Raw genomic sequence first — 15,905 nt, forward strand, 5'->3', positions numbered from 1 at the left:
CCAAAGAGCCAGTTGTCCCCATAGTGAGAGGACAGAAGGGCACCACAAGCCCCCTCTCTGGTCCCTGTATCTCCTCCCTCCAGCCAGTCTGGGTAACTGTTTCAATGTTATAGGTCATTCACGCCAGTGAACAGTGCTGCCCTCTGCTGGCTTGCCCGTGGTGGGTACATGCTGTGGTCCCAGGATCGCTTTTCCGTTTTGAGATTTTAAGGATGGAGCATCCTCTTTCTTGACAGAGCGCCCATCCCTGTGACTGCACATGGGAGGGAGGGCGCGCACAGCGTGGATCTGCTGCTGCCTGCCCACAGCCTGATATGTAGCAGATGCTCGGGGGAGCTCCCAAGTTTAGGCAGCTGTGTGGTCCTGGAGAACTTACTACTCTGAGCTTCATCATCACCTCTGAGGACCCAGGAGAAGCCACCTCTGGCCACTTTAGATAGCAAGCAACCTGGGCATCGTTTACCTCATGACCTCAACCAGGTGCCCCCAGGCTCTTGTCAGAGCATTCCCTACCCTTTGCACCTCTCTGCACAGCTTCCACATCCGGCCACAAAGCAGAGACTCATCCCATCGCCTGCAAATATGCTCCAAGAACGCCAGAGGCCTGCATGACAGAAGCCAGCATCCGGGGCCTGTGGGACTGCCTCTGCTGAGGGGGTAGTCTGAACTGCAGTGCTCCCTGGGGAAGTGTTAGGCATTACCCAGTGCCCTAAATGGCCCCCACGCTGGCTGATTACTGCATCCACCAAATGGAGGCACAAACACAGAAAGTTTGCGGTCCTAGTCAGGGCAGCTGAAGCCTCCTCAGAACCCTGGAGTAGAAGAGGATTAAGGAACAGCAGGGGAAGGCCTGGTCTGGGATGCGGGGGAGAGGGCATCTGGCTCTTTTCTGTTTGGGCTGCAATTAATTAGGCTGTCTGAGGCAGAAACCCTCAAAGGCTGTGATGGCTCTTCAGGGGGCAAGGAAGGACTAACTAAGTGACTTGGGTCTCAGTTTCCAGGTCTGTAACCTGAGAGATGGTCTCAGCCCCACCTCTGACACTCATGGAGATTGAAAGCAGAAAGTTGAGAACATGTAAAAACGCAGTATTTGCACAGTGGGCCTGCTGAAAACCAAAGACAAGGAGCCAGACAATGTCACCTTGCAGTCATTTCTCCCATCACTTTACAAATGCATCTGGAGCGGCTTTTCTGGGTAGAGCTCTGCTTGGGACGCTGCGGGTGTGGCAGGGAATGGGACAGGGATCGGGACCTGCCACCCTGGAGTTCACCACACAGGAGGACCACAGGCTCCAGGTAGCAAATAGGTAAGTCAGGAAAGTGACTTCAGGCATAGGCAGGAAGCATTATAAGGACAATGAGCCAAGGATGTGACAGACAGTGACTAGGGCTGGGGGCCACCTGATGATGGCCTCTACCTTGAATGGTGATGGGAGGTGGGAGGTCAGGGCAGACACCAGAAAGAGGTGGAACAGCAGAAGCAGAGTGGCCTGGCCCAGGGACAGCAAGTGGATGCAGCCTTGGCTGTGTGGCTGCTGCTTATCTGCTGTTTGTTTTGTCTGGGGAGATGGTAAGGACTGCCTGGCTAGAGGGAGGCACAAACTACAGAGGGGTAGCGAGAGGGGTCAGGGTGAGCTGTGCAGGGCTGCGTGGGCCAGGGAAGGGGCGGGGGCTCTCTGGCTGTGGCCTGTAGCGGGGGTCATGAGACAAAGCTGAGAAGACCACCAGTGCCAAGACCACTGCACATTGAGATGGAGGGGGGCTAAACACTGACAAAAGGCGTCAGTCACTGCTGGCAGCCACTGCTGCACCCTCCTAGAAACCATCTCTAGAGGTACAGGGTGTTGGGGCCCAGCAGTTAAGACACAGCTGGGACCTCCTCATCGCCTCTCAGAGTGCCTGGGTTTGAAACCCAGCTCTGCTCCAATTCCAGCTTCCTGCTAACGTGTGCCTTGGAGGGCAGCAGCAATGGCTTACAGGGTCAGGTCCCTGTCATGCATAGGGGAGACCCAGATGCAGTCTCTGGCTCCTGCCTTCAGCCTGACCCAGCACCAGCTGTTGCAGGCATATTGAGCGTAAATGAGATGACGGCTGGGGAGGCAGCGGTGGTGGGCGGGGCTGTCTTTCAAACAAATAAAACTACTTCATTACATTTCAGAAGCATCTGTAAGATTGAAAAAATGGAGACTATAGGGGTGTTGAAGAGCTTGCTCCAGATCAGAGTCCAGCTGTAGTTCCCCAGATGATGCAATATGCTGGAGCTGGCAGCCAGGCCTAGGCCTTCTGACTCAGCTCTACCTGGGCAGTTATCTGTGTGCCTGGACATCAGGCATCTACGCTGATGTGTCTGGGGCTAGCCCCACCCCACGGGAGGAAAGACTTCTGGAAGATCTCCCAGAACAGCACTCAGGTAACCTTCAAGGTGAAACCCCAAGTCCACAGGCTTGCAGCCCCCTCTGCATAAATTCCCACGGTTTAGGATCCATGATTGCAGCTGCTCTTCCTTGGGCTAATATATGGATTATTTATATAGCCTCTCTCTACACTCAGAGGGTTCCCTTGAGAGATCTAATTGTGCACTTGGAGGGAGATCTGAATAATATTTACAATTAATTTTCACCAATAAAGCTGCATGCCGAGCTTGTGTGTAGCAGCACCGAGCCCAGGGTTGGTTTCCCGCTGACGGCTCCCCTGAGAAGGTCTGGGCTGTGTTGAACTCTCTTCTTGAGAGCCCCCTTGTGCCGTCCTTCCCCAGTTCAGCCACTGTCTCGCTCTGTGAAGGCTGCACCATCTGCCTGGCCTCCCTCCCTTCCTCCTCTGACTTCCCCCTGCAGAGCAGGCTGGGACATCGTGTCACCAGGCAGGTCTGGGCAGGTACCACCCCTGTATATGCCCTCCCCTTCCTTCCAGGGTGAAGGCCCTGCCCTCCTCTCTCCCTTCCTGGTCCTAAGTTTGCCCCTTCACCGGCTGTAGCCCACGCTCCCTTTATAATCCCCAGTAATCATTGCTCCCTCCCATAGCAATACCACTGCCCACATCGTCCCCCCACCTAAAGCACCAACGTCTTGGTGTCCCCCGCCCCATCAAATCAATGCCCACCCCTCTTCCACACAAATATCTCTGCCCAAGGATGTTTTCTTGGCCTTCAGAGTGGGCCAGCCCCTCTCCAGCATGTGGGTGGTCCTTACAGAAGCTGCATTCCACTGGGCTATGTATATTCTTTGTGGTCTCTCCCATAAGCCAGAGAATGAGCTCATGATGACAGGGACTGTGTGTCTGGGTCATCTCTGAGGCCCCAGTGCCTACCATAGGGCCTAGCCAAGAGCAGAAGCTACATGTACTTATATGGATTAGATAGTTTGGTGGCTCTAAGGGCGGTCATGTGGCTGGCTGGCTGGCTGGCTGGCTGGCTGCTGGCTGGCTGGGTGGACAGGTAAATTGCTAGGTGAATGTTGCATATAGAGATAGATGGGTGTTGGGTTGATTAGATGGATAGATGTTGAGTGAATGGAGGGGAACTGAGGATGGAGGTAAGCGTGGATGAGTGGCTGGGTGAAAGGATGTTGAGGTCAACGGATGGGTTGAAGTTCACTGAGCTGAAGCAGGCTTGGACGTTGGGGTGGATGGTGGAAGGACAGTATGGATAGGTGGGTGTGTGAATGTTGAGGTAAGGGCTAAGTAGATAGGTGTATGGATGTTGAGATAAACTGATGGGTTGTGTAAAGGTGGATGTTGGGTGGGTGAAAAACTGAATGGTTGAATGTGGGAGCTTCTGTCCTCCAGTGGCCTGAGCAGTGCCAAGGACCCAGGACTGGGGCGTGAGGAGGCTGGGGCTCCTGGTTTGAAGGTGGCCTCGGGTGAATTATGGCCCTTTTTGTATCCATGGTTGTGAAGAAAATAAAACAAGTAAAGGGAAATTCTTTTCAAAACTCAGGTTCCCTGAAGCCCAAAAGTGCTGGATGTTAGGCTGCGTGTAGGCGGGTGTCCCCTGTTGCTGTGTGATTTTTTTTTTAATTTATTTATTTTTATTGGAAAGTCACATTCAGAGAGAAAGACAGACAGAAAGATCTTCCGACCACTGATTCACTTCCCAAATGGCCACAACGGCGAGAGCTAAGCTGATCCAAAACCAGGAGCCAGGAGCTTCTTCCAGGTCTCCCATGTGGGTACAGGGTCTTCGATGGCTTTGGGCCATGCTTAATTGCTTTTCCAGGCCACAAGCAGGATAGAAAGTGGATGGAAAGTGGACAGCTTGGATACGAATTGGCACCCATGTGGAATCCTAGCGCAAACAAGGTGATGACTTTATAGCCACTAGGCTATCACGCCCAGCCCTGCTGTGTGATTTTAGACAGTTCATTTCAGTAGCCATCCCGTGAGGAGAATGGGGCGGGCAAGGTGGGGGGTGCAGGGGTGGAGGGACTGAAGTGAGAGCCTCTGGAATTGAGCCACACGCTCAATGTAAAGAAATTTGGTCCTCAACAGAACACTTGCCCAGCACTGGATAAACTATTTCGTAGTGGTCTCATGCTACCCCTGGGCCCTGAATGCCAACCCTGGGAGCAGTTTCCAGATCCAGGATTTGGCATCTATAGGCCCAGGGTAACGGGGCACAGCATGGGACAGGGAGCAGGAGACCAGCTCAGGCAGGGGCAGGAATTACTTACCACCTCCTTCTGTGGGCTCCTCTGAAGGTGCACTGGCAACACCGGACAACCTGGTAAGAGCAGCTGGAACATCCCTGTGGCTCTTACCAGTGGATTCTGCCTCCTCCTGCCCACCCTGACATCTAACCACACCAGAGCTGAGCCAGGGCTGAGCTTTGGGCCATGACCCATTGGTCAGTGCCTGGGCCTGTAGCCCCCTCAAAGCCTGCATCTCTGGGCCTCCTCCCTGGAGTGAACATCCTGGAGTTCTTGGTGGCTGTGAGCCTGTCAGGGAAGCCTTTGACAGGTGGGCCCCAGGGGAGCCTGGCCGGGGCTGGCAAAGGCACCCGACCCTCCCCAGGGGCTCTGTAGGACCCTTTGCTGCCCCACGCCCTGTCCTCACTGGCTCCCATGTCCTGAGGTGGTTTCTGAGGTTGCCTTCCTCCCTGTCCACCTCTTTTGTTTCCCTGTCTTCCTGCCCCTTCATCTTTCTCCTGCTTTCCAAGAGTCTTAATTGCTGTGTCCTGGGCCCAAAGAGAGAGCGAGCTTGGTGGGGCACTGGGCAAGCTGGTTCTGGTGGAATACTGCAGGGACACATTTCTCCCTCTCTCTTTTCCTCCCTTCCTTTTTTCTCCCTCCCTCTCTCCTTCCTTCCCGGGACTGAAGCAGCCCCAGCAGCTCCATCATTGACCACCGTGCAAGTCTGAACAGATGCAGCTGTTCTTGGAGCCCCACTTCCTGGTACTGCCCATGTAGGTGAGTCAGTGCTCCTTCTACAGGGGTGAGCTGAGGCATAGGGGTCTGCAGAAGCCAGGGTCCTATCTACTCTCTTCCTACCTGTCTCCTCTCCCAGGGACCCTCTCTTTCTGTTCTTCTGCCTCTTAACCCGTTGGCCCACCTACCTCCCGGGGAGACAACACTGAGGCCTGGCTCACAGCTGGGTCCTTTGCCAAGAGGGAGGGCTCTGGGGCACTTGGGCAGGCTAGGGCCTGCTGTGTCATGCGGGTGAACAAACGTTGAGAATAGCAAGTTGTGCACAAGGGTGCTTGGAAAGGTTTGCGGGGAAATGGAACAGGATAAGTTTGTCTTGATGTGCAAATGTTGGAAATTCATGCAAAACTGAAGAAAGGACCATGGGAGATGTATTATGGAAATACTGTGTGTGGATTTCAAAATGTGCTCACATCGAAATGCACCTGCCTTTCGATTCTTGGCAAACTTTCTGGACCTTCAGAGACACTCCCAGCACCCAAGATGAGTATCATGGTTGTGTTTATGTATGTGAGGGAAGCTACAGTCAGACCCAGAGACTTGGGGTGGCCAGGAAGGAGGCCTGGCTCCAACGAGGATGATGGCTGTTGTGAAGTGCGCTTCTGTCTCCCTCACGCTGGCCAGGAAGAGCTTCTGCCCCTAGGGTGAAGAGAGGAGGAAGGGGAGGCCGCTGGGAAGCCCTGGGGCAATGCCCACGCTGTCATGTGCCTCGGTCACTCCAACGTAAACCTGCAGATGTATGACAGTGACAGGGAACACTGGGTCCCAGGGAAAGTTTCTCTGTTCAGGTTCAGATACCCAGAAGCATCTGGAGGCCCCGGCGTGGGCTCCCTTCGGGAGCACCTTGTCCCACGCATACAGGGTCAAAGTGGCAGGGAACAGGCTGTCTTAATGAAGTGTGAGTCGATGGCTGTCGGCTGTCTCTGGCTTTGTGTTGATGGCAGACTTTGGGAAAGAGCCTGTGGACACTTGGAGGCAATGGGGCCTCGGGGCCCACACATGGCTGCCTCCTGCCTCTGCCTCTCTCTCTCTGCCTTCCACCTTCTCTCAGGGGTGCAGAGCCATTTGCTGGCTGGCATGGGAGCTGGAGGCCAATGGCATCTTCTCAGCCTTGTTGGGTCTTTTGAGAAGTGATTCACAAAGCTGCTTCGAGACCATGTCCACAGTCATCCGCTTCAGGATCAGACTCAGTCTCTCCGATGCTGCATTTCAAGCCCTCGCAAACTGAGTTTCAAATCCAAGCTCTGGCAGAGACCAGCTGGGTGCCACTGGGCAAATGACTTAGCTTCTCTGAGCCTCAGCTTCCTGGCTCTAAAGGGGAATTCGGACTGGAACCTAACTTGGGAATGCTGGGAGGAATAAAAGAGATAACACGGGTAAAGTGCTCAAAGTGAAAAGTGCTAATTGTTGCACTGCAATCTAGAATATTCTCAACAGGAAAGTCCCCACAGAAGAATGTAGCCAGACAGCTCAGGCCCAGTTGTGTGAGATGCTGGGCAGGCTGCCTCTGCCCGCTGAGCTGTGGCTTTATCACTTGTAAACAGGACGGTTGCACCTGCTGCAGTGACGAGGTGCCAGGTGCTCACAGTCCACCTCGCAGGAACACAGTTCAGGGAGTTCCCTACAAGGCCCTGGTTGGGATTCTGGGGCTGAGCCCAGGGACGCACTCTGCTGCCCCAGGGAACCGCCCAGTATGCTTCCCCAAGGTGCACATTGGACCAGTTTCCAGCCAGGCTTTGAGGAAATCAACAAGAAAGCCCACCCACCTCTGCCCACATCCCCCTTCCCACCCAGGACTGGATTGCAAGTACCAAGGGGGCCAGAGCTGAGAAGCTGAGGGAAGGAAGGGAGCATCCCAGCAATGGCGTGTGGTGTGGCGGCTGCAGGAGAGGCTTCCCCCCCTGCCAGTTACAAATGCCAGGTGAGAGCAGGGGCCAGAGTCCCCTCAGAGTGGTCCACCAAGAAGTTTGGATTGTGGGCTCATGGCAGACTCTCCCACTGTTCCATCTGGAGTCCTGGTTTTAAATACTGTGTACCTCCCCCTCCCCCAACCAAGGGCAAAATGCAGTGGGCATCCCAGGGTGCTGAAGAGATCCTCGCCTTGGCGTTCCGTCTCCAGGGTGGCCTCAGAGCATGCTGGTCTCCCTCTCAGTCACTGAAGTCTTCTCATTTATGGATGACATCTTGGTGAAGCTTCTGTGGCTGTGGAAGGAGGAATGTCCCGTGTCTTCACTCAGGGCATTTACCAGTCGGGAGAAGAGGGTCACCTTGAACTTCTTGAAGTCCTGACCCATGAAAACGTACAGGATGGGGTTCATGCAGCTGTTGGCGATGGCAATGGCGGTGGCCAGGGGCACGCCCAGGCTGAAGACGGAGCCAGGCATGGCGCTGTGGTGCAGCTCCAGCAGGTAGAGCGTGTGGTAGGGACACCAGCAGAGGAAGAAGGTGATGATGATGGTCACGATAATCTTGAATGGCTTCTTGGTCTTGGCCAAGCGGTTGCGCCGCAACCTGCAGACGATGGTAAGGTAGCAGGCGGTAATGATGAGGACGGGGATCAAGAAGCCACAGAGGAAACGGGTGACGGTCACCACCATGTGCCGATGGTATCCCACAGGGTCCAGTCGGGAATGCGCGGGCCCAGGGGGAGAAAAGGCAGCCATGGACAGGCTGAAATTGTTGAAGCAGGAGGTTTTCCCATGCAGGTTGGCTGTGTCCCGGAAGACTAGGGAAGGAGAGCTCAAGAAGAATGCTAGGACCCAGATGACCACGCAGGCCATGTAGGCCAGCCTGGCACTGCGGTGGTTCTGGGACCAGACAGGCAGGAGCACAGAGATGCAGCGGTCGAAGCTGATAATGGTCAACAGGAAGACGCTGGTGTACATGTTGTGGATGAGCAGGAAGTTGCTGATCTTGCACATGGCCGTCCCAAACACCCAGTGATAGTCCATGGCGGCGTAGGCGATGTGGATGGGGAGGAAGACGTTGAACAGGAAATCTGCCACGGCCAGGTTGAGGAACCAGACAGTGTTCACCGTCTTCTTCATCTTGCAGGTGACGATGATGATGACCAGGCCGTTGCCCAGTATGCCGAGGAAGCAGACAAGGCTGTAGACCACCACCAGGAAGATCCTGGCCACGTTAGCTTCCACAGGAGACAGCTCCTCCAAGACCACAAGGGAGTCGAAATCATCTGGGTAGTCATCCCCGTAGGCGAGGGAGGAGTTGTAGTCTTCCTCCTCCATTCTCTGCAAGAGAGGGCAGAGGCCATGAGGGACACTGGATTGGAACCAGCTTTCTGAGTCCAACCAGTATAGCAAGGAAGACACTGCCTTCCTGGCTCTGAGAAAGGCTGCTGTAGCTTAGCCATTCCTGCTTTGGTATTTTTTTTTTAATTGAACAAACTCTCCTGTAAGCCAGGCACAAGTCTAAGGAATTGTACAGGGACTCTCATAGCCCTTCCAACCAGTCAGTGATGTAGGCGAGTTTTAAACCTCACTCAACAGGTGAGCGAATAAAGACACACAGAGTGACCAATCACAGGGCTTCTCTAAGCTTGTCCACGCTTCAGAGTCTTGTCTCCCAACAAGCCAAGACCTTTTGCTTCTTTGGATCCTTTTTTCCTTACATATTAGCAGAGAAGACTAAAAAAGGTGACAAAATTACAATTGATGCTAAGTTCAATAGAAGAAAGATGCAAGGTGCTGGGAACTCGGCCCTAGCCTACTTCCAAAACCCATGCTGACACCACCCCCAGGCTCACACGAGGTCAGTGGTCCCTTTTCTCCTATGCAGACCCGAGTCCCTCATTGTTCATGGTTGTGCTGGCCAGAGCTCTGCAGCAGAGGCCCTCAGCACACCTGTAGTTGAAAGCTTGAGGCAGCAGCACATGAAAGAAAGAGTCAAGAGGGTACATGGGGTTGACCCAATGCAAATCCACAGCTAGGACCCAGCAAACACAGAGCTGGGCACAGAGAAGACACAGAATGGAGAGCTGTGAGTTCAATGTCAGCCTAGGGGGACGTGGGGAAGGTGGTGGCGATCACCACCTCTCTGCAAGGAAGGGAGTCCTAGAGGGACCCAGAGGCAGTGGTGGAGTAGGGGTCCATGCCTGAGGGCCTTCATTTACAGCAACCTGGGAAAAGCATGGGCATAGATCCTTGTTGGGGTTGGCATGACAGGTAAAATTGCCTGGAGTGCTAGCATCCCATATGGGCATGGTGTCAAGTCCTGGCTGCTCTACTTCCTATCCAGTCCCTTGCTTGGTCCTGGGAAAGCAGCAGAAGACAGCCCAAGTGCTTGGGTCCATGCACTCACATGGAAGACCTAGAAGAAGCTCCTGGCTTCTAGCTTAAGCCTGGCCCTGCCTTGTCTGTTGCAACCATTTGGAACCTCTCTCTCTCTGTGAAATTCTACCTTTAAAATAAATAAATAATTCAATCTTAAAAAACAAAGACCCTTGCCCAAGCATGCAGGCTCAGGGAGGGATAGCCAGGTCTTGAGCCTGTTCTGTAGAATCTGAACTCATAACCACCATTCTACACTGTTCCCAAAAATCATGATCTGGGACCCAGCATGGTAGCCTAGCGGCTAAAGTCCTTGCCTTGCATATGCCAGGATCCCATATGGGCACCAGTTCTAATCTCAGCAGCCCCACTTACCATCCAGCTCCCTGCTTGTGCCATGGGAAAGCAGTTGAGGATGACCCAAGGCCTTGGGACACTGCACCAGAAGAAGTTCCAGGTTCCTGGCTTTGGATCGACATGGCTTTGGATTAACACAGCTCTGGCTGTTGTGGCTGCTTGGGGAATAAATCAACGGACGGAAGCTCTTCCTCTCTATCTCTACTCCTATCTGTATATCTGGATATCTGACTTTCCAATGGAAATAAAATAAATCTTTTTTAAAAATTCATGATCTGTCCAAGTGTGTCTGAGGAACAAATGGCTGCATCCACACTCCTCAAGCCAGGCTGTGCAGCCAAGGGATGAGGCAAAGACTCAGCTGGGGTCCCACAAGGTGTACACAGCTGGGGCTGGGTTGGACAAGCTCAGATATTCCAAGAGGCCCAGAGGATGAGCTGGTCCTCCTCCTGGGGTGGGGGACTTGAGGGGAGGGGCAGACAGCATCTCAGTTTAGTTTTTTTGTGTTTACTTTTAATGTACTTGGTGAAGGCAGAGCATCAGACACCAACAGAGACAGAGCTCTTCCGTCTTGTGGTTCACCCTGAATGCCCATAGCAGCTGGGGCTGGGCCAGGCTGAAGTCAGGAGCCTGGAACTTCATCTGGGTCCCCCAAATGGAGGGCAGGGATCCAAGTGCCTGAGCCATCACCTGTTGCTTCCCAGGCTGTACATCAGCAGGAAATGACACTCTGACACCCAGTCACGGACACGGGCCTCCCGAGGATCAGCTCACCCCAATGCGTCTCAATGCACACCTCGCATCCAAGTTTATGGGACAAGTGCTAGCGAGGAAGGAGGAGGAGGACCCACCCAATGTCTCCCTAGCCCAGAAGTCCTCCTTGCTGGCTTCCCAGGAGGAGCACTTGGCACAGCATCTGCAGAAGCATGGCCATACACAGATGATGTCACGTCTGCTCTTCAACCGGGCCGGAAGCCACTCGAGGTCATGGGCCACGTCTTTGTGCCTTTGAATCTGGGCCAAGTTGGAAAGGGCCCGGGTGGCCCTGACATCCTCTGGACGTGTCTGTCCCTACCTCACAGTTTATCCCCGCTGGGTCTGAATGCGTCAGCATCCCCTGCTGGTGCACCCCACCCCCAAGGCCCTGAGCACTCCACAGAAAGCTACAGAAGGGGGCCACAAGTTCCAGGTTGACCCTTAGCTTCTGCTCTATCCCAACACACGTCCTTCCTGTCAGGCCAGGTTGCCTGTGTGCCAATCCTGGGTCTGTAGCAACTCCCTTGGGATGCTGGGCTTCTCTGTGCCACAGATGCCTTATCTGTAAAATGGACATGAAAAGACCAGCTCCTGGTAAAGTGACGGTAAGGGGTTAGAAGTCACATGTCAAGGACAGTTACCACTTGGTGTTCATGGGACACGGCCAACATGGCCACCCCGTTCTGTGGATGTGGAAATCCATAGCCACCCAGGTCCTGAGCTCCTTGCGGTCACTCTGGGCGATGGACCACACCTCAGATAATGCACATGCTGCAGAAACTGTGGCTGGACCCTCCATCCGGGGACCCATGGTGGACTAATGAGTACTGCACATGCTCAGTGTGGACACAGTGCTTTTTTCCCAGACATTTTCCATACACGGCTGGCTGGACCCATGGATGCAGAACAACATGCATGTAGCCTGAGAGGAGGCTAGAATGGCTGCTGCTGCCACTGTCACGACTTCTGCAGCTTCCACTCATAACTCCTTCCTATGATGGCTTTGACCAGGGCACGTGGGAGGAGGACCAGGGCTCTCCTGCCCTCTTGCTTGCCCCACCCAGCAGCTTATCAGAAGAACACTGCTAAGCATTTTGCTTCTCTACACTCCAGACTCTTCACGTTTCAATCCTTGCCTCGTGTCCTATGAAATGACCACCTGTCATTTGCCAGTCGTTGATATTCAAAAGCTATAGAATTCTAGTGGCTCGCACACCTGGAACCCTCCATAGCTAAGGAAGCTCCTGGAGGCAAAAAAAAAAAAAGTCTCTGTCACTCTATATGTGGTTTCTTCCCAATGTTTGCGGGAAAAGAGAAAGAAATGTTACATTTTTATTTTGCTGTGATGTTTATGCAAATCCATGCACAGCTTTTTCTTCATATGCATTTTCCACGAGCTCTTTAAAGTTGTCTTGGAGGCATGGATTCCAGTACTATCTCTGGGCACAGAAATAAGCTCGCCACTTCAGTTCCTTTTCCACGAGCTTTCTGAGGGTCTCTTGTTGATGACATTGGTGCATCCACATAACTCGCACCCGTTTGGATGCCGTCCAAGATCCCGTGCACTACCCCAACCGCCTGGCTAGGAAGGATGGCTCCAGCTTGCATATGAGGGGAAAACTGATGCTGAATGACTCTGGAATCTGAGGAGTCCAAAGAAAAAAATGCCCACTGGCTCCCCTTGCCAGGTCAGCAGCACCCTCAATTCTCCTCCTCTGTGAGTGCCACGCATCCTGAATCCTATGGAATCCAGAGCCTCATCACATGCTCCTCCCTCCCACGGGGCTGCCTTCCCTGGGCTGCCTTCATTGTTCCCTCCACACTTCCACGGGTAGCGACCTCCTCAGTGAGGCTGCCCTTGCCAGGACAGAAACACGCTGGGAATTAGGGGAAGAACCACTGTGGCTCCCGCTGGGGGACTGGGTTCCTTCTCCATCCTTGAACCTACAAATGATTTACAAATGATCATGTTTCCCTTTCTGATGTGTCCACAAGGAGGGTCAGAGGCACATTTGTAAGTCAAAGGTAGCAACTCATTAAGCCCTGCTGGCCTGAGGCTTTCTGCATTGATTTTGGGCTGGCTGTCAGGGCTTCTCTTAGCAATACTTCATATGGTTTCTTGTCCCATGTGATAAACAATAACTGACCAAATATACCTAGTAGCCTAAATGCTGTGAAGCATGTTAATTACATTAGCTCGTCCATCTCCAATACCCTGAGCTATTCCTCCCTTTGCCATGGTGAGAAAGTGAGGCTGGGGTCACATTGTCAGTCAGTTAAGGATTCACATCTGGGTAGCCACCTCTGCAAGACTTTCGAGCTCCTGGCCTTCTGGAACGCAGAACACAGTTTTCAACATCTACTCACACCTTTTCCAGTGTCCCAGGGTCCACAGGGTCCTCGCCTCACAGGGCCACCCTCCTCATTGCCTTATTTTGCTAGCCCCTCAAAGAATCCCACCTTCCCCATTTTTCCAGGATAGTGTGTCTGAGGTCTGGGGCACACATGGGGCTCACATATAAGAGACTGTACTGTCCATCCCAGCCCTGAGAGAATACACCCAGTAGCCCAATAGAAGACACATACATATCACAGAGGCATACACACACATACTCCCTGCCTCCACTGTACACACCAGCACATGCATACACACCGACACACACAGGCATGTGCATACCAATTGTGCACACACACACACACACACACACACACACACACACTCCCTTCCTCCACAAGAGGAAGACATTTAGCATTATCAACCCCAACACCACTGTCCATAGCATTCCAGGAACCCCTCCCTGCAAATCCACAAACAGCAGTCCCAACAGGAAGGTGGGTCAGCGGCAAAAACAGACACCTCACAGGAAGGACCCAGACCCAGGCACTGGGCACACTGGGGATGAAAGGCATGCAAGAGCAGGACAAGGTCATGCTGTAGCCCCCAGACTGTGATCAGAACCAGAACGCTGGGCCTTTTCCTGCTTGACCAGGCAGGGGCAGCTGGGGAGCTCATGCTAGGCACCCGGAGCCTCCCATGGACATTGCAGAGTGAAAACTCCCCGAGAAGTACCCCACAGAGAAATGTTCACGTACGTGGTCAGTCAAGACAAGGGATCTTCTGCCTTTTCCAGCAGCAAATCCTCATAGAACGGCTCCTGCAGTGACTTAAAGATTTCAGGAAAGACCAGGGAAGGAGTAAGGAAGTAGAACTGGGAAGGGGGTAGCCTCCCAGGGAGCAGCCAGCCAGCACAGGCCCGTCCAGGAGGCCAGGTGCCTGCACCCACACACCTGGGTTTTGGGGCCCAAGGTCCCAGACCAATGAGGTCAGTCTACCACCCAAGATAGCAGGTGCCTGCTTCTTACTAGGGGTCAGGGGAGGAGTCAAGGACCCAGAACACAGGTATGTCAGCTGGAGACTGGAGGCCCCTAGTACTCACCATGAATGAGAAGCTGGGTGAGGAGAGGCTGGCAGAGCTCACAGCCGTGAGAAGTGGCAGTTGATCTAGTGTGCATGTAGTAAGTAGCATGGCACAAGCTTAGAGCTAAAGGACCTCAGGCCCCTGCAAATGCCAGAGCACACGGAAAGCAGATGCCTCAGGGCACCCACGCCCACAAAGCAGCAGCAGCAGGGTCCTGGCCAGGATGCCCACAGAGTGGAAAAGAATGTGGAGTGGGGCAGAGAGGGGAGGAAATGGGAAGGCAGCGAAGAGAGAAAATGGGATGATAGCGGGGGCTCCCAGAGGACCATGGTGGCAACAAGCATGGATGGAGAAGTATAATTATGCCAGCCCTGCTTCCTCCCCTGAGGTCCAGCGAAACCCCGAACAAACAAGCAAACACCCCGAATCCATGCCTGGGGTTCATGTTTGGGTGGTGCCAACTCAAGGCCTGGGTCACTGAATTCCTGACCAAGCCACACGGCAGGCACAAGGCCAAGCCACCAGCCTCCGGAGCCCCACTCGGAAATCTGTTGGGTGAGGAAAGCGCATGGACTTGGAGGAGCCAAGGGAAGTAACAGCTCAGGCTCAGTTGGAAGCATCTGTGCAGCGCCCCGGCACCATTCACCATTCGAGTGAACTCGGCCCCTGCTGGGGACAGGACGGTCACCAGGCAGATGGCTGCATCCTGCCCACACCCCCACTGCAGGACTCTTGCTGGGAAGGGACAGAGCCTCAAGGTCACATCTGGTTCCTCCAACCACACAGAGCAAGAACCTCAGGCAGATGCTGTTGGTTTGAATTTTATTAGAGAGATGTGTGCAGAGCCCCCTTAGCCTCCCGCCACTCTCCTGAGCACCATTACAAATGCAGAAGCCAAGACACAGAGAGGGTCAGCCACGAGCAGAGATCACACAGGAAAGCTGGACAGAGGAGCAAACCCAGGGCAAATTCAGTGTCTGTGCCCTGCCAGGCTCACCCTCCTTTCTCATCCCCTTGGAACCTTCCAGAATCCTTTGGCCTCTGCCCCTGACCCAGTGGAACCTTCCACAAGGATTTGTGCCAGAGCAAGGGGAGGTCTGTGCTTTTCTTCCCTGAGCCCCTCTCGGGCAGGGGGATGCCTGACACAGATCCCTGAAGAAGGAGCTCTTGGGGGGGGGGTCCTCTCTTACCCGACCTTTGAGGATATGGGGCTTCCACCCCAGGAATGGACCTGGATGCTGGATACAGCAGACCATGGCAAGGCCATTGCCATGGGTGGTATCTGGGGCTGGAGTGGAGGGAACTGGTGGTTTGTCCATGCTCTCCTCTCACCCCTGCCTACTTGGTGACAGTACAGAGATTTAAGCCCAGGTTTGTACAAATCCAGGACCCCGCCTCCACCTCTAGCTATTTCTTGCTGCAACTGCCTGTTGGTCTGTGTCCTGGGGGCTCAGGGGACAGCAGTCACTAAGGACCATCTGGGCAGCAGATGCTTGCCCCCTGCTTTCTCTCCTGCCACCGCCCAGTGGCTCTTTGTCAGTTGACAGTCCCGAGACAACCAGTGGCTCCTGCTTTCTCGGCTTGTCAACTGGGTCTGCTCTCACTGCTGGCTTCTTTTCCTTTGTTGCTCCCCCATCTCGTCTGCCTCTGCTTTTACCCTCTCAGTTGTT

General features: G+C 53.9%; 1 protein-coding gene across 1 annotated transcript; it reads right to left on the reverse strand.

Annotated features, from left to right (window-relative positions):
* Positions 1 to 7,418: 7,418 nt before the first annotated feature.
* CMKLR1 (chemerin chemokine-like receptor 1) lies at positions 7,419 to 14,885 on the reverse strand. The gene is made up of 2 exons (XM_041003702.1): positions 14,875 to 14,885; positions 7,419 to 8,665 (listed from the first exon to the last, which is right to left on the reverse strand). Exons 1-2 carry the CDS (start codon positions 14,875 to 14,877, stop codon positions 7,544 to 7,546), a joined length of 1,125 nt encoding a protein of 374 aa, XP_040859636.1. The 5' UTR covers positions 14,878 to 14,885; the 3' UTR covers positions 7,419 to 7,543.
* Between the last annotated feature and the right edge of the window lie 1,020 nt (positions 14,886 to 15,905).

Source organism: Ochotona curzoniae, unplaced genomic scaffold, assembly GCF_017591425.1.
Source record: "Ochotona curzoniae isolate NIBS_2020 unplaced genomic scaffold, NIBS_Ocur_1.0 scaffold_274, whole genome shotgun sequence".
Lineage (NCBI taxonomy): Eukaryota > Metazoa > Chordata > Mammalia > Lagomorpha > Ochotonidae > Ochotona > Ochotona curzoniae.